General features: G+C 28.6%; 1 protein-coding gene across 7 annotated transcripts in view; it reads right to left on the bottom strand.

Annotated features, from left to right (window-relative positions):
- The window catches only part of LOC136984698 (voltage-dependent calcium channel subunit alpha-2/delta-3-like), a 222,505-nt gene that overhangs the window by 18,602 nt on the left and 184,719 nt on the right, over positions 1–19,184 (bottom strand). For all 7 annotated transcript variants that reach the window (XM_067281901.1, XM_067281827.1, XM_067282170.1 and 4 more), the window contains exons 19-26: positions 18,578–18,661; positions 15,689–15,712; positions 15,422–15,493; positions 11,651–11,712; positions 11,451–11,530; positions 11,177–11,222; positions 10,273–10,421; positions 9,954–10,050 (exon numbers count right to left, since the gene is read on the bottom strand). In XM_067281901.1, coding sequence (XP_067138002.1) covers positions 9,954–10,050; positions 10,273–10,421; positions 11,177–11,222; positions 11,451–11,530; positions 11,651–11,712; positions 15,422–15,493; positions 15,689–15,712; positions 18,578–18,661 — 614 coding nt within the window. The remainder of the gene's footprint in view (positions 1–9,953; positions 10,051–10,272; positions 10,422–11,176; positions 11,223–11,450; positions 11,531–11,650; positions 11,713–15,421; positions 15,494–15,688; positions 15,713–18,577; positions 18,662–19,184) is intronic.

The raw sequence follows: 19,184 nt of genomic DNA, 5'->3' as shown, positions 1-19,184 counted from the left end.
CGGGTCGCAAACGTTCCAACATATTTTTTAAACATTCATTTAAAAAATATGTTGGAACGTTTTCACGTGACGGAATTCGAAACTCGTTTCTTTCAAAAAGGAATATATTCGAATTTATTACTACTAAGCCTGAAGAAGAGCCTAGAAGAGGCTACGAAAACGTTTGCGACCCGAATACTAATCACTCCGGTTATCTGGTTTTACGTAAGTGTATTTTTTGATTGAATCACCGGTGTGTAAGGAAGATTGAGTATTATATAAATCAAAGATTTTACCATAATTTTCATTATTCTGTTGGCTGAAATTTAATTTGGCTTGTAGGTATATAATATTTTCAGCTTAAATTCATTTCAAATAGTAATTCAAAAATATTTAGAAGAAAAGATTGATCTAGAATAGGATTTGTATATCCAAGTGTATAACCAAGACTGGAGCAAACACTTGATTGACAACAGACTCACTATGATGACGGGCTCCTTCCCTTTTATTTGGGATCCTCCCCCATTGGGTTCTATTTCCATATTTGGTAATGTAGGTTAGTTAAACCAATAGCGATTTTTTGATGTTATATTTCCAATACAGTCAAAAGTGACACAGTCAGAAGATGTGTCATCTCTGGACAAGGAAGCAAATCCATGGAAAAATGGAATCACTTCCTGCTATCACGATTGAGTGTGAGAATCCAGACTTCAAGTTAAACAACGTAACTAAATATTATAATAACTTCTTAATAACAACTTTGTCGAATATCTGTCAAATTTCACAACTGGGAGTATATCTTCCTTTAAATTCTCAGCATCAAAAAAGATGCTTTCTCATGACCTTCTGACCTGCTGTCTCGATTTCGTCGTTTAAGATGACAACTAGCATCCAATTAAGTCAGTCGTCACCTATTCCTTGATGGGTCAATTGTTTGTGTGTGCTTGTCGGAGACCTTTGATTTAATCATCACTGGATACATCGGTCACTGATACTTCATTCCTCTCATCTACGACCACATCTACAGTGGATCTACAAGTTACAAACTATTTTCGAGAACTTTCGTCTTACTAACCCAATCAGCAGACACCAGATCTCTGCTCTTCTACAAAAGGTATTTGTCCCCATGTGCTCTATTGTAAACTCTCTCTCTCTCACAACCACCTATGGTATATAGGTCAGTTATTTCAACATATTACAATATATCATGTATCTTTTTTTCCTTTCAAATAAACAATTATTTGTTTGTTAAACCTAGTATCTGAGTGCATTACTTCCATTATGCTGTCTCATAGTCCTCCATCTGGAATTCGATCGCTTACACACATGGTCACTTGCGTGACTAATTTTGAACAAAACACAGTTTGTTGTTGCAGGTTCTGTGTTGAACAGGACACAGTGGTGTCATTCTGACGTGGCATCGAAGAGGTGCCGACCCTCCGGTCACAGAGAGTTAAAATTTATACTTAATTATTTAAGTAAATTAAGTAAATTTTCTTTATTTAGCCTGGATTCTCACACATAAACCCAAACAAATTTCAAATATTGAAAACCCACTATCTAAACGTTACCCATAAGGGGCTGTCTGTAAATTACATCTACATTTTTCTTGAAATTTTTACTTCTCCCCTCGTCCCAGTTTGTCCAAGTTTCCATAACTCCTCCCCTCTGTCTGAAGAGGGGACATCCAACAAAACTCGACCCCCCTTAAAACCTTTATCACTTTATAATAACAGATACCATAAGTAGAAACAAAACAAACAAGAAATTTGAAATAAATATAATAAAATGCATAAACTGTATAAAATTTAATGAAATAAATGGATATCCACTGAAGCTCAACTCCTATCTTTGTCTGACTTTGTCTGACTTGTTGTAACCTCCTCCCTCCTTTCCAATGTAAATGTCATTTATGGATAGCTCCAATGCCAACTCATTGAAGATCTAAACAGGTTACTGTCATGTAATGGATTTGAAATGCTAATCCTTGGGAAATCAGCCCAAATCAATGGAATATTAAACTAATTTCCTAAAATATGAAATGAAGAAGTTGGTTTCTCAAAGTTAACCAAACTGAATGGTTATTGATGAATTTTTAGGTTTTTAGCAATTTGGTTATATAGTTTTCCATTATGAAATATTTAAATAAAATTTAATTTTTAAATTATGCCAGAAAAAATTTTTTCTGGCATAATTTATCTAATTGCAAAAAAAAAAATATTAGTTTCATTTTCCATATGAGACAAATAATTAAAATTTAACATACCTAAATGTTTGAACAAAGCAGATTTAATTAAAATAAAGTTAAGTAATTAAAAGTAACTGTTCAATGTTTAACAGAAAAACACTAAAATGCTTTAATGAAGTTAAAAATTATTAACTAAATACACAGGAAGCCATTTTGAGTGCTTTTGAATTCAACAATTCATCTTTAGGACACTTCTGGAAACAAACACCATTTCAATGTTCCAAAAACAAATATGATGTACGTACAGCCATTGCTATAGTTACTTTAAAGTTAGAAATTAAACAAAATAATGTTTCTTATATATTAAAAATTAAAATAACTTTTTAAACTGTAATACTATCATGAAAAGTGGAAGTGGCTAACCACAATTAATGTGGTTAGCCACTTCCACTTTTCATGATAGTTTGGAAATCGACCATCCATGTGTTTCCTCGAACTACAAAGTTTACCCTCAACCTCAAGACATCAAACCAATCAAATTTGTTTACTACTAATCAACAACAGAAATCAAGAATAGTGTGCCTCCGTCCACATAGACGTCGAAAAATTACTTTTATATCTTATATTACAATAATCAATGCAATTGTACAAAAAAAAATGATGAGAAAAAAATTTTGTTTTGTTTAATTTAATTCTATATTATTGTAACGCGTTGCTATTAACTCTGTACCTATTTATATTAATGAAATGTCTGCAATTAATATATCAGCTATCCAAGAGAGAGTAATAATCGATGTAACTCCCAGACAGTTAAATAAAATCGAACTAGTCCCTTTAAAGACAAGTTCGATTTAGAAAGACCAATGTAATGTGAAGACCGGACCCTGGTCCTGAATGCAGCCCGTATTATTTCACACAATGACCCCGTGGGAAATGTTAGAAAAACTCAAAATATAGACAAGATATTCATCCTTCCTCCTTCAGTGAGGGCTTCCTGTCTCTCCGGATTCAAACCCTGAGTCACGGAGAGTTAATCATCCCCCTTCATGATTGGTGTTTGACTATAACGTGACCCAGGGTATATAAAGTGGGTAAGAACAGCAAACGGGGTCGCTGAAGGAAAAGAGGGAATGCTCGTCTCAAGCCAGCAAGGTCAAGAACCCAGGGCCGAAACCTGCCGACGTGCCTCCATCGACCTCTCCTCCTGCCATCCTCTCCGACCAGTCCGACGACTCGTTTGAAGTCTGATCCGAAGACTTGAACAATCTATTACATCGAGATATCAATACTGGGAAGAGGTATGACCCCGAAAGTTGTAAACTCTCTCTCTTAGCCCCGCAGTTAGGAACCGGACTATTTGTATTAAGCACGATCGCCAATAAATCGTTGTTTTGTTTAAATGGAGTTGATTATACGAATATCGCCTTGATCTTATCGACAAACCCACACGCTTCCTCCACTCGACCTGACAATTAATTACTTAATCTCGACAATCAGGGACAGTCCAAATCGAATCCAGCCATCCGAAAGTGGGGTGGGTCTTGCCGACCTGGTTAGCTGAAAAAAGGAGGTATGACTCCGTCCTACCTCCCGGTGATCCCACAATATAGCAGAAAATTATTCCATTATCATTTGCTGCACAATATATCAGTTGGTTAGATATTAATTTAATCAAAACTTTGCTGTGAAAAAACAGAAATTACATCTCGAGTATTTTTGAATTACCCATCTCCAGGAGTTTAACTAATGAATGAAAAATTTTATATCATTTTATTATATAAACTTACTTTTATAACAACAATAAATACAAATATATAATTTATAACATTTTCTCACAAATCAGTTATAAAAGTTTTTATGTTAATGAAATTTTTGATGATTATTATTATTATAAATATTATATTTTTATCATCAATTATTATAAATAAAGTCAAATGACCAATGTTTTAAGTCATTTTTATCGGCAAATTCTTTCTTCTATATACACTAAACCCTCGATGTTCGTGGACATCAGTGTTCGAGAATTTGATCATTCGTGATCAGAAATTTATGCATCAAAATTTCAACTTTTGTGAAAAGTTCCGACCTTTCAGGAAATGGAAGATTACGTACTACTGTAAACTGGAGTTGGTGCCTGCACAAACTGGATGTTCGACCAGGCACAATGCTAAAAGATCACTGCATTCACTCATTGGTATGGTGTGTGTCATAAGTTATGTTACCAGTTTGTTTATTATTTTTTCTTTGGCTTAAATAAAATGAATTTTGCAGTGCTACAAACCATTGCACAGTTTATTTATTTAATAAAACTATCTATTTTTCTGAAAATTTTTTAAAATAGCAGTAATACATAAAGTCTTGGAACAAATTACAAATTTATCGTTGAAAATAGAACTCAAAGTTCGAGAATTTGATGTTCTCGAAGGATTATTTGGTCCCAATTATTCACGAACGTGGGATCAGTGTATATGAACTATTTTCTATTTTGTTTTCTGATGAATAACCTATATTAATGTCATATTTACTGATCTCCTTAATAAATTTATGTTATAAAATACATTGTAAATATAAAATTTTTTTATTTATAATTTTAAAAATATTAAATTATAAATTTTTTATTCATATTTTCTAGTTACTTTAAAATTAATCTTGACATTACAGTTTAAGATATTTATAACTAAATTATTTTAAATTATACATGAAAACATTAAACTTATTAACTTTTCTAAATTTCAGTATGCATATTAATTTTTAAATTAATGATAAATAAATAAATAAATTAATTAATTATAATTTAACTACCTTTTATTCATTAAAATTAAAATATTTTTAATACAAAACATGAATACTAAACAGAATTACATATATTAAAAAAATTAATCATTTTAAAGCTTAGAAGAATAAATTAAACAACACTTGTTCTTGTATTGGAAATGGCTGTCCCAAACCAATTATCAGGAGCATTATATACATTTTTTTCTATTCTACATAATGTTAATTTAAAATGTTTTATTAATTAAAAAATTTTTTAAATTATATATATATTAATTCACAAAAACCTATTTAATTTTTAATCAAAACTTCAGAGACTTTTCCAAAAAGATAATTTATCCAAAACAACAAATCCATTTTACTTCATAGGAACATGATTAAAAAAGTTCTTTAAATATAAAAATTTATCATTGTCAATCACAAAAAGTTAAAAATAAATATTTGCTAACTATTTAAATTATTTTTTCTCTCTTTAATTTCATATTTAACATGTAAACTAATATCTACAGAAACAAAATGATCAAACAGTAATGTTTTTCTTTTGGATCAGAATATTCAACATTTGACAATTTACCGCTATATTTGATAAAGCCACCTGGGAATTTCCGACAAAGAAACTGACCTGAATATGTAATGAACAAAGTGACAGTTTTATAAGTATATTATCATCTGTGTTGTAGAAGGTGTTAAGATATATAAATAAATAAATGACATATGCACCTGTGTTTTTTCCATGAATCTGTTACTGATTAAAGTTAATAGATACTTATCATTTAAATTAAGAAAAATCTGCTGTTAATTTTACCATAAAGAAATCTGTCCCTAAAATTTATTGTTATTATATGAGGATTTGAAGTTATTAAATAAATTAATTCTTTAGAATGTATTAATAACTGAAACCTTTTTAAAATTCTCTCTTATATCACTTTTTCATCTCTTAAAGTTAAGTTTATATTAATTAAATATATGTATATTATAATTTTTTACATTATAAAAAAAATATAAACTCTACTAAATGCATGTATAATGTACTGTTTTGTCAAGAGGTTAAAAGAATTTTAAAAATATTTTCTCTTTTAATCTAGGATTAGTTGTTGCACTTGGGCTTCAACAAAACTTATGCAACCTTTCAATCATGTAACATTCACTTACAGACAATTTAGATATCATCATTGACAGATTAAAGGGTGGCTTTCATATGAGAAAACTGTCAAAAGATTTGTTTCTGGAAATGTATCAATTGAAATCAGTTACAAAAATTGATTTTTTCTGAGATCTAAAAATTCTACAAGAAATTCTGTGAAATCAACAATCGAAAAAGGCCACAGTTTAATTAGAGTTAAAAAATATTTTAAATCATTAATGCATATTTTACTGTTATATGTATATTTCATAAACGAATGTGAACAATTTGGAAAAGTTTCTGATAGTTGTGATTGGATTATTAATTAATTAATCACTCATTTGAATTTTTATTCAATGTTTAAAAGTTATTCATTAAAAATGTATCTAAACCAAACATCTGAATCTATTAAACAGATTGGTCAGCTTAGTTGTTTGCACTTTTGTACATATATATTATTAAAGAATACAAATAAATAGTGGAGAATATCTCTGCAAAAACATTTATATTAATAAATGTTCTACAACTTATTCATTTACAATATCAACTATTTTTATTTTGGATAACTTTGGAACTAAATACAGTATACAATTTGATATTTTGTAGGTATAATCAGTGACGGCCCAAGGCAAGTTTTAGGATGGAGCGAGATCCTATTATGGCGCCCCCCTTGATTGCCTTTAATTTATACCAGTGATGCATGCAAGCAAGTAACTTGGAAGATCTGGACATCTTAATTAACTATCTGTCTAATTTTTCGATTGAAAACAGCCGTACTCGTTGGCACTGCACTCCTCACAGTACCTATAGGAACAATTCATATAGAATGAAAAAAAATATATGTAGGATTAATGTACATTTCTTTATCACAAATATTACTTTTATAATGAGATCACTCATTGGTATTATTTTACTAACTAGTAAATGAAAATTCAGTCAATATTCATGGACAAGATCAATAAGCATTATCAACTTTGGTACTGGTACTTATTTATTATTAATGTAACGATACTTATAAAATTCTTAACTATTCAGGCTACAGGCTCCTAATAATAATAAACTACTTAAATCACCTGGAGAACAAATTTTAATTAAATCGCTGCTTACACACTTTTGCATTTGCAAATTTTTTTATGCTCTCATACGATAATATCTGAGCTATATGATTTTCAATCGACAGCAAGGCTAGATCAGAAAGCTTGTCTTCTGCAAGAGTCGACATAAGGTACAGTACTTTATGATTCAATAAAAAAAATTATAATTTAAAAAAAACTGTGTTTTCTATTTAATTGAAATCTTGTGTAAATTTTGACACCCTTTATAATACAAAGTAGATACAGTACATCTCATAGGTATCTCTATAAAGTATGAAAGAATACCTTAACGAATAAAAAAATACTTACTCACACGTCAGCTGACAAGTGAAATTCATGCAGAAAGCGCGGGAACATGCTCGGCAGTGCTGGCGCTTCAAAATGGACTCGCCAACTAAAACGGCAGCGCCTGTGGTGGCAGCACTGATGATGTAACTGAGGCGGGGGTGGAACTCCACCCACACACTCGACTCCGCGCATCTCAACAGATAAGGCCATTCACATACTGACCACACGCTCGCAATTAAAATATCGAAAAGTGAAAAAAAAAACTTTTTTTTAAATTTTCTTTACCATTGAGGCGCCCCCTAGGACTTAGCGTCTGGAGCGGCTGCTCCGTTTGCCCTATGGTAGGGCCAGTTCTGGGTATAATAAATTAGTTTCCAAAATTTTCTTATGCCAAATTTAAGATAATTGATATTGGAATATCTTAGAAGCTTTTCAGAAAAAACAGGTAATGCTGAGTTGATAGAATAAAATACATCTAAGAAGACAATTACATTATAGAACAAATATAAAAAATATGACACGGTTTCAAAAAATGGCAGAATTACATCTTACTTCTATTTGACTTCATAAAATTTGTCTTAGTTTTTGTTAATTTATATTTTTTTCGTAGACTTAAAAGTATTTTTCTTTATTCTATTTAGAAACTCTTAATCTGGAGTCCAAGGACCCTTGAAAGTTTGTGAATGCTTAGGTTATCAATATCTAAAACTGCCACTGACTCAACTTTTTTAGAATTTTATTGCCTATATCTTCAAGAAATGAGATTTCTAAAGTCAAGATTTCATTTCAAATCAATACTCTGATGTTGCTCTAGACATAGAGGTATTAAATACTATTAAATTTTTTGTCCATGAAGATGAATTAATGGGCTTGAAAACATTAAATGTAATGTTCTATATTTATTATGCACAATTACTTTTTGAAATTATTTTTAAAAATCATTTAAATGTCATTGAATAAAAATTCAAATTTATAGTTATTCAATCTTATTGTTAAATATTTTGTCAAATAATGTAAAAAATATTACATAAATTTTATTTTTATCAATTTGAAATTTAAATAATAAATAAAAATATATATAAATAATCTAATTAAATATGCTAATTTAAGTTTTAGACTACAAAATACTACTGTATGCTTTATTTTAACAGAATATTATGTAAATTGTGTTGGGATTAAAATCCAGTTACTGAAGATTAGAATTTTTCACTAAAAATTCATCTGTCTAGCTTCTTTGATTTTAAAAATATAGAATTATTATTACTAACTAAATTCAAGAAAATTTATATTACGCCAAATGACTGACTGATTAAATCAGGCTACTTCTCCACTATTATTTAATTAATTTCTAAATAATTTGTCATTAGAGGCAAATCTTATTAAATTTAATAATTATAGTTAAATTTGGCATGTTACTAATGTTTTGGAATGTTTGTATAAAGTTTATATTAATCTAACTCATGTATAAATTTTAAAATTTTCAGTAAATGGTTTTAAATATTTTTTATGCTATACGGATGTGTCATTTTATGCCAGTTGAACCAATAAATATGAGTCAAACTAGTTAATCTTTAATTTCAAGCCTTTATAAATCTAAAATGTCTTCTTTTTATTTCAAGATATATATTTAATATTTCTGAATGTAAACTGTTAGAAGCGAAGTGTATTAAAGTTAATTTATACAAAAGTCTGTAAAGATTTTGAAAATCTTGTCTTTTGCTTTATAATAAATAAATGTAAAATATACATCTAGCAATTAGCTTCTATTTTGAAGCACATTCGAAATAGTAATGTAAAATCTCCAAAACCATTTTAATTAATTCTAATAAAACACTTATCAAATATTTAATAGCAAGGAGTTGTCATAAAACTATTACAAAAATATAGTATCACGTGAATAAATTTAATATATTGTTGTAGATTCCTATATAATGAATTTTGAAAACAATGGACTAAGTCTTATTTCAAGCATCTGTCAGAGTGAGAATACAAGACTATGACTATTAAGCAGAACATCGACAGCTATTATTAATGTTTCTGCTTGGAAATTTTGTTTGTTTCTCTTATATTTATAACCCAATAAGCAACCCCAATCCTTTATTGTGATATTTCATATAAAGTTTGTTTTATAGCTGACATTGATGTCGTTGGATACAACATATAATTGGCATTATCAGACCAAATTAGTCAACATTACTACAAAAACTTATAATTATGTAAAAATCATCTCTTGTAAAAAATTTAAAATGTTTTTAAAACAAAATAGTGACTTGGTTGTTTTTCATCTAATTTGGCAAATGAATGAATCCATAATTTCTAACAAATACTAAAAATCTTCATTAAAATAAAATAAAACAAAGTTGTTCAATTGGCATAAGATAACCATGTATAACACTATATTAATAAAAGTTTTAATTAAAACTAATACTTTTACATTATTTTAAATGCATTTTTAAATATAATTCTAACTAAATTCTTATTACTTTATTCAAATTAAATTTAAACTTACTCAATTTGAGAAGGTATTGAAGTTGGAACGCATTTTGTGACGTCAATATTAGTCACTTTGGCATCAAAAACTAAACTTTGAATGAGATCTTTCTCACCTATTTAAAAGTTGAATTAGTATTAATAATATAATTTTTCAGAATAATGATAAAAATTTAAAATTTTATAATAATAGATATGTTATCAAAGAATTATTATAAAATAAATTTTATTAATTTCTCTTCCATGGAGATTCAAAATAGAAATAATTTGGTTAGAATTTAATTATTACTTATTTAAAAAGTTGTTTAATCTAAATATGTTTTACAATATATACTCACATATAGGTTGATCAAATAATGGAGGAAAAGTGCTTGTAGTTCTCCAGCGAAATTGTTGTGTTTGAAGAAGTTCTGTTAAGAACTTTCTTATTATTTTTTCTGGTGATAATTTAATATCTTCATCTTTATTTCTAATGTCACAATAAACCCTAAATATATAAATTTATATTTAATTAACCATAGAATATAAAATAATATTTAATTTGAATTTAAATTGAAACTTTTTAAATTCAAGATTCTTGTATAAATAACATCGATAAAGTTTAAACCGTATAACTAAGTTACTCGTCTTCTGACTAATTCATGAATTGGGTGAGCATTGGATTCGAAGGACATAACATTTTGGCTTATTTGTCCAAAAAATCCTTTTAAGTGGTTATAAAAGTGAAATGAAATTATGTAATATGATGTCAAAATCTTGAATAATAGAATCAAAAAAAGATTTATTTGACCCGAGATCAATATATTACTAATGAAGACAAAGGAAAGTGATCGGCATGAATTGCATGACATTTTATATACATCGTTAATTCAAATTGTTAACTCTAAATTACTGTTAAATTATTTTAGTCAAATTTGTGAGTATGAATTAATACAGTAATTATTTTAGAAATTTATAAAATTAATTACTTAAAGTCTCACTTTACCATTATTGTTATAAATATATTTAGAGATTTTAATGAATTTATTTGTGAATAAAATATATTAATATGCAACATTTAAATATCAAGTACTGTATCTGGGTTTACATTTGATAAAGTACTACAGTAAATTTCACGCTAATTAAACTAGATGATAATATATTATTATATTGCACTCCATAATATTTAAGATTTTACTCTTGTTAATCCATTTTACATTAAGAGTAAAAATAAAAAGTAAGATAAAAATATCATCTGCTTACCAGTCAGGATGAACTCTCCATTTGTCTCCTTTGAAATAATCTCTCCCTTTTAAGAACAGTTTGTGATATTTAAATTTATTAAACCATAAACTATTTATTTTTAAAATAAAAATTTTATATTTAATTTTACTATGAATTAATTTTTAAAAATAATTTAAACACGAATAAAACCTTTTAAATGTGTAAATTATAAAAATTATTTAAAAAAATTAACATTCTTTAGTTTATAACAGTAAACTAAGATTAAAAAATTTTAATTAACAATCATACTTACAATCTTCCTTCATTAACTTCACTTCAATTTGACCAGTAACACGATAATGTCCGTAAGGTTCAGGAATTGATATAGCCATTCTGCATTCACAAAGCAAGCCATGATTTATGAAATTTGCCAAACTATTTTTCTAATATTGAAGAATATATATAAATATATAGAAAACCATAAATGTGTAAATATTCTCTTGAATTACTTACGAGAAAGGAGTGTTTTCAATGGGGCCATAATAATAAGTATTAGTCCTGGTGACGACACGTCTCTATAAATTTAAATTGAATTTATTATATTTCATTTAGAGGTTTATGGGTTTTATTATAGATTTGAATAAAATATTCTTTTATTATTTTATTTGATAAAAATTTAAGTTTGAATTCTGTATTCAGCTTAGGGTTTATAATATTCTTTTAAGGATCAAGAACAGGATAAAATATTTTCCGAAGAAAAACACCAGGACAAATGTGAGATAGTTAGTGTACTCTAAATGTATCAAATAATGTCATTTGATATTTTTACCTAATGACAAAAAATGGTAGTAATAGATATAAGATGTTACAAGTAGACTTGTCAATACATTTGAGATTAGTTCATTTATACACATTTTAAACCAAATTATTTGAATAGATTTTAGAAGTAGAGGATCTTTCAAAAAGAGTGCTAACATTTTAAATTATTGTAATTATGTTAATTATTATCTGAGATATTGTAATGTACAGTACATTAATACATTGGAAAACTGTCCAAGCTTCACTTATGCCCATTACAATTTCTCAATGTGTGCACTTCCTGCTATACAGCACACATCCAATTGATACTCAAATTCTTCCTATACTCACTACAGAAACATATCCATTGTCACTCCTCCCAGAGAACTACAATTCTACAATTCCTGAAGATTACTTGATATGTTGCACAATGATGAATGAGAACTACTAAACACAAAATGCCTTTTCTGTGGCAAAGTTGCAATTTTTGTTTATGACACTTCCTACAAGCAGTAGACAACAAGACAATGAAGATGGGAGTGAAACTCAGGCAGTTATTCTATTAATTGGTATATGTTGCATACTTCTAAAATAATAATTAATGTAATTATAGTAATTTAAACTGGTAGCATTCATTTCAGAAGACTTGGAAGTATTGTTTTATGTCACTGCTCTATATGTTATACATGTAATTAATAAAATAATGTAAATCCTGACTGCCTAAATTAAGATTTATTTGCCTGCTGAAATAAATTAGAACAACACAGAATGTGATACTTAAGGATTAATAATCTGATTAAATTCAAAGATTGTCTCTCAGAAAATAATAATAATAGCTTAATTAAAGCTAATAGCAAAGTTATAAATATACAGGAGAGGTTGGCAGAACCTAAAAATGGTGTAGAAGAAGAAATGGAATTGGATTTTCAAGTTCCAAAACCCAAGAACTGAGGATGATATGCAATTTCCAATAGTTTGTTGGAAATGAAATTAACACTCCAGAATATGTCAAAAACACACTTAAAAAAAGACCAATGTATGCACCTGGAACCCATAGATTAGTACCAGAATACATTATGCTGGAGGTCTAAACCTTCATACATAGCCTAAATGAAACATACACTGCAACCAGAAACAAGACATAAAAATGAAGCTAAAATGAACAGCAGAAATTGCCAGGATGCACAGCTACACTAAAAGCTTAGTATATAACATGGCACATAGGCAGAAATCAACACAGGAACCAGCAGAATAAAACTCCAATGAGAGACCCCAGCAGGATGCTGCTCTACATCATAAAATATATGATACCACATGCATTCTTTACATCAGGAGAAAGCATGATATGTTGGTGCAAAAATCGCACACAGATGTAAATCTGATGCATTCAAACTGCTTTGAAATGAGAAAGACCAAGTGGACATAGCAAGAACACCAGGAGTCTATAAAATTCCATTTAAAGATGACAAATTTGATAGAGACCTTGTATACATTAGATCTACAAAGAGTTCTCTCAAGCAGCACCTTCTTGAACATAAGACTGATGTAGAAAAGAAGAGACAAACTACTGCTTCAGCTATATATGCAAGTGATAATGAGACTAAACCAAAATGCCAACAAGCTACTCTAACATGCAAAACATACCATAGAAATCAGATCAGAAATTTAGGGGCACTAGAAATATTTAAGACAGACCTCCAAAGCCTATCCATCTATTTTAAGAAAGAAAAACAGATCTCAAAAGCATGGCAGGCTATATTGGACCCAACACTGTAATATGTGATGCATAGACTGTAAATATTTTAAAAAATTGGATATTTAAGAAAAGTTTTAAAAGTCAAAACCATTTGAATTCAAACACTATGGATAATCTTCTACACATTCCAAATCTAGAATACCAGTATCAGAAAGATTCAATTTTGGAAAAATCTACATGAAAAAGGTCTTAGATATAGCATTAGTAACAGCTTTCTCATTTATATGCAAGGCATACACAACACAATTAAAGTATATTTTCCAAAAAAATGTTTATCTGTTTTAATTAAATCCTATACTTGTTTACTACAGTTCAGAACTACTGTGAGTACATAAGGAATAATACATGTAGAAAACTTTTTTGTGAAATCAAACTTCTCATATATTCTTAATTTTAATTACACAAACATATCTGCATATATAAAAACAGATTAACTAACTAATTTGTCAATCTTTTAACATACATCCATTTGGAAAACCTACTTTATTCTATAATGGTCTTTCAGCTTTAACAGACACCCACTTGCCTAAATTAGTCTATTAAGGTTTTACTTTTTAATGCCCCATTTCAGGGCCCTCTTTATTCTGGGTCCTGTGCATCTGTTATACAATGCTGTAACTATGCAAGTGTATGTGTATATGTAGATATATAAAAAAATCCTGGCTGTCTCATAGATGTCGTTGTATTGTCACTTTATAAGTGCATTACATACGCGTAGATTTTGGAAGATTATCTGCTGGATTAATGTGATATTAACTTTTTTCTGCTTTTTTTAAATGGATGTTTGTTATTTTCTTTGTTTTTTCCCAGATAATTCTCCTGATGAATTTGATTATTTGATTGATTGATTATTTATTTGTTTTAGTTATTAATTATTGTATAGTGCACTGTACTTGCTTTTGTAATAATGCTTTGTTGTATTAATATGATTGTACTCCCTGCATAATGCATAAAATCAATATGCTAAATTAATAAATAAATAATATATAAAATATATAAATCTTAAAAATTTGGAAATTATAATAAAATCAAATAAATAAACACTGTGAAATTAATTTTTAGTTAAAAATTTTGAACTAATATAAATTTAATTCATAAAGTATATACAATATGGTGACACCATCTTTAATAATTAAAACAAATGCCTTTTTGAATTGTAATTGAAATTTATTTTATAACTAGCAGATGAGCCTAGCATTGCTTGGGCAAAAAGTTATGATAGCAAAAATTAAGATTATTAGATTATAGCTGATCTTACTCATTTTCAGTGGGTGCAAGAATTAGTTCACCCTCTTCTGAGACTAATTATAGAATTTTTAGATGGGCCTAAAAATACGTTTGATTTCTCACAAAAAACTGCATCTAAAATAGTACAGTAGAATCCGAGTTCAGGGTAATCCTTAACCCTTACCCCTCTCTTCTGCAGGGAGGAGGGATTTCCAAAAATATCTTCTTAGTGTACATTCTCATGATGTACCCTAACTGTGTACCAAATTTCAACTTTTGACTCTCAACCGTTTGGGCTCTGCACTTATTATTATTATTATTATCAACCCATCTCTATTACATTATAAAATTCCTGAAATTTAAAACTACTACAATCATAAAAATAATAAAGTTTAATAAATCTTATATAGAATTTTACATTCAATTCTTGTCTAAAATTAAATTAAAAACAATAAAGATTATAGTCAATTCAAAAACTTTATATATTAATGTTCTAAACTTACCATATCATCAAAATGAGATTTTATTTCTAGACGATTCCATCCAATTCTCCTATTTATCATGGTTTCTCTCATCTAAATAAAGCATTTTTTTATTATTTCTTGATAATAATAGATATAATAATTTGCATATTATGAAATATATATATGACAAGTAATAATTCTTTTTATTTTTATTGAATAATCTTATAGTCAACACATCAATGTTATATGGCAATTAATAAATATAGCATTAATAAACATTTAATTAATATAATCAAGAATACTTACTTCTAATAATGTTGAATTAAATTCCTACAGAAAAAAAATTAAATATTGAATTAAAATCATCATCTTAGAAAGTAATTTAATTTATTAAAATTTTTAATTACATCTAATGTATTTTTCAAAAGATCTTGAGAATTAGTGTGAGTTTTTTTCCAGTCAATTTTATTGTTAATACTAAAAAACAGAGTGATTTATTAAGAAAAAAATAAACTGAGTTGATCTATTTTAAAACATAAAACTTCCAATATTGAAAAATATATTGAAATTTATATATATTTAAAAGCTTTTTTCCCCTCCTCATACATTATCTGATTTTAGGTAAAAGGAACAATCACTATTTGTGTGACTGAAAACAAATTGTAATTCAAAAATCTTTTAAGAGTGAAACATACATTTGAGTACATTTTATTGTTTACTTGATGCTGAAATGAATTTAAATCATTATTCATGCTTAAAACTTCACATATCAAATCAAAACAATATATTTAATTGTACTGAATATCAGTGGCAACTTGGGGCTATCTAGTGTGGGAGGGCTAAGCAACAACTACTACTTTATATAACAAACTATACTGTATATATAAGCTTATTTTAGTTAAATTTTTAAAAAATATAAAAACTTCAGGATTTGAAATTTTTATCTTTTTCATATTAACATTTATAGGTCACAGAATACTCTGCATTTTGCTTCAACCCAGTAATTAATTCTTGCCTTGTGTCCATACTGTAACAGTAATGTTAAATGATTTAGTGCTATCATGAGTGATATTTCATTGTGTGATTGTGATGGCTGAACAAGTGAGACTGTTTTCCAATTGGGAGATGAAAGTACACTGTTTAATAATATATGACACATTTCATGCAACTGCCCTAATAAAACCGTTTTTTTATTCTGTATTGGTTTTGATTAAAAAAAATTCATTTTAATTGTGCATAATAATTTATATATTTATCATATAATAAAAATCAAGACATGCTGCAATTTTGCACTACTTATCTCTAGCTGCTGCTGCTGAATATGCAACAAACAAATTTATTGTTCTGAGTTTTAAAGTGTAAAATAATTGTTAAGACAAGCTTTTAGATTACTCAAAAAATTTTGATGAAAAACATGTTAAGAATTGAAAAGCCAATTATTTCCTATAATTTTTAAAATATAGAGGTACTCCTCACTTTACGACCGAGTTCCGTTCTGATGACTATGTCATTAAACAAATTGGTTGATAAGTGAGGAGCTTGTGCCAGAAATATAGGATTGTTGTAAAATTATAAAAATTATGCAACAAACAAATTTATTCATAATTTATTCATAATTCATAAAAAGACATGCATATGTACATATTATCATTTGTTTATTTGGTTATCTGGAGCTGTAGAGGATCCAGGTAAAGAAGATGACAATGGTAAAATAGAAGTTGTACCTTAAGGGCAGAGGTCCTGGATGTAATAGTTGAAAAGAAACTCAAGAAACCCAAGCCGATTTAATGTTTTTAATGCAATCTAAAATACTGTATGATTTCCAAAAATCACGAAGGGTTACTACATCATTTTTTGTTGCTGCTACAGCTTGGGAAAAAGTCGTGCACAAATAAAATTCTTTGAACGTAGCTATAGCATCCTGATCCATTGGCTATAGGACAGCAATTGTGTTTTTAGGAAGATGCACTATTTTTACGTCTGGATGTAGATCATCAAGATGCTGGGGGTGGCCTGGAGCATTATCAAGCAAGAAAATAATTTTAAAAGGAATTCCCATTTTCAAACAATAATGCTGGATTGAGGTTATGAAGCAGTTCAAAAACCAATCTTCAAATAAAGGTTGCATCATCCATGCCTTTTTATTTGCATGATAGTAAACAGGCAGACTGTTTTTACTATTGTTCTTTAATACACATGGGTTTTCAGAGCAATAGATCAGGAAAAGCTTTAACTTGAACCCAATGGCATTCCCTCCCAACAACAACGTGATCCTGTCTTTAAAAGCCTTGAAACCGGGCAACTTTAGCTTCTTTGTGCATATAGGACCTTTCAAGCATTTTTTCCCCATCAAATCCCAGTTTCATCCACATTGAATATCTGTTATGGGCAGTAGCTGCCTTTTTTAATTATTCCATCCAATTCGTCAACAAATTTTTCTACTGCTTCTACATCCATGCTTGCTGCCTCACTGCTGATTCTCCAATTATGCAGGTTGAATCTCTGCCTAAACCGTTCAAACCATCCATGGCTTGCTGTAAATTATTCTGTCAATTTTTTGCCTTCACGTGCCTTCAAAGTCTCAAAGATACTGCATGCCTTAGCTTGAATTATTAAAAGGCTTATCGGCATATTATTTTGCATCTGGTTATCAAACCAGATCACCAATAATTTCTCCATTTTGTGAATAAGACTTTTTCACTGCCTAGTTATTATGGCTTTAAATCCTGTTGATGATTTCACCGCCTCTTTCACTCTAACTTTATCCTTTAAAATCATTTAAATTGTCGAATGTGCCAATTTCAAGTCACATGCTATTTCTTTAACTGTTTCACCAGCTTCGTAGTCTTGTATGATTTTTATTTTCATTTCAAGGTCAATAGCTTTCCTCAGTTTCTTAACAATTTCTCCAGATGATGCCATACTTTTTCTTTTTGTTGATATCTGTACTATTTTGGGGTTACAAATGTGGAAAAAACGAGGTTACACAGTGACTGCTTGTCGGAATGAAACTGACTGAAAAAGTGTATAGTGCATATATCACCATTTGCCACTGATCAACACTCAAGCTGAGAAAGGAGATTCCCCAAATTGCAGGTCAAAATTCGATTGGTTGTAAGTGCAAGTGGTCATTAAGAAGATAGGTCATAAAGTGAGGAGTACCTGTAATTTAATTATATTGTATATTATATTTACCCAAGGAGAGTTCATTTCTCCAACAACTGCTTCAACTTCAGTAACATCTACACTTGTGTAACCAGGTTTTAAAAATTCACCAAACTGAAATAAAATATTTATAGGCTATTAATAGTAAAAAATACATATCATTCACAATAAAATAATATTTTGTGCTTACTATAAACAATTTATTTAGACAAGAACACACACATACACCAAAGCCAGCTATGTAATTTCAATACATTTAGTAAAACAAATGTTTCGGTCTATTTTAAATGGACATTTTCAGATTACATAAGTTCATATAACTGGTTTTGGTGTATGTATGTGTTCTTGTTTAAGTACTTCTAGTTTTTGTCAAGTTAAACAGAGTTTATTTAGATTTGATATTGTTATAACTGATATATTGTTATTTTGGACTTTTGAGTCCAAAATTAGTTAGCAGATAATTTTCAAGATTTCTCTCAGCTCCAGATCAAATCTGAATAAATTTAAATAATTTAACTTTGTTTGTTTAATAATTTTAATCGTTTCCTAAGTTAATTTGTTTAGGAGCTTAAGATGAAAGAAATCTCAAAAATATTCATCTGCCATCTAATTTATGACTTCTTTAATCAAAGAATTA

Source organism: Centruroides vittatus, unplaced genomic scaffold (assembly GCF_030686945.1).
Source record: "Centruroides vittatus isolate TY-2023 unplaced genomic scaffold, ASM3068694v2 contig_1012, whole genome shotgun sequence".
Lineage (NCBI taxonomy): Eukaryota > Metazoa > Arthropoda > Arachnida > Scorpiones > Buthidae > Centruroides > Centruroides vittatus.
This window is presented reverse-complemented; position numbering and strand designations above follow the sequence as displayed.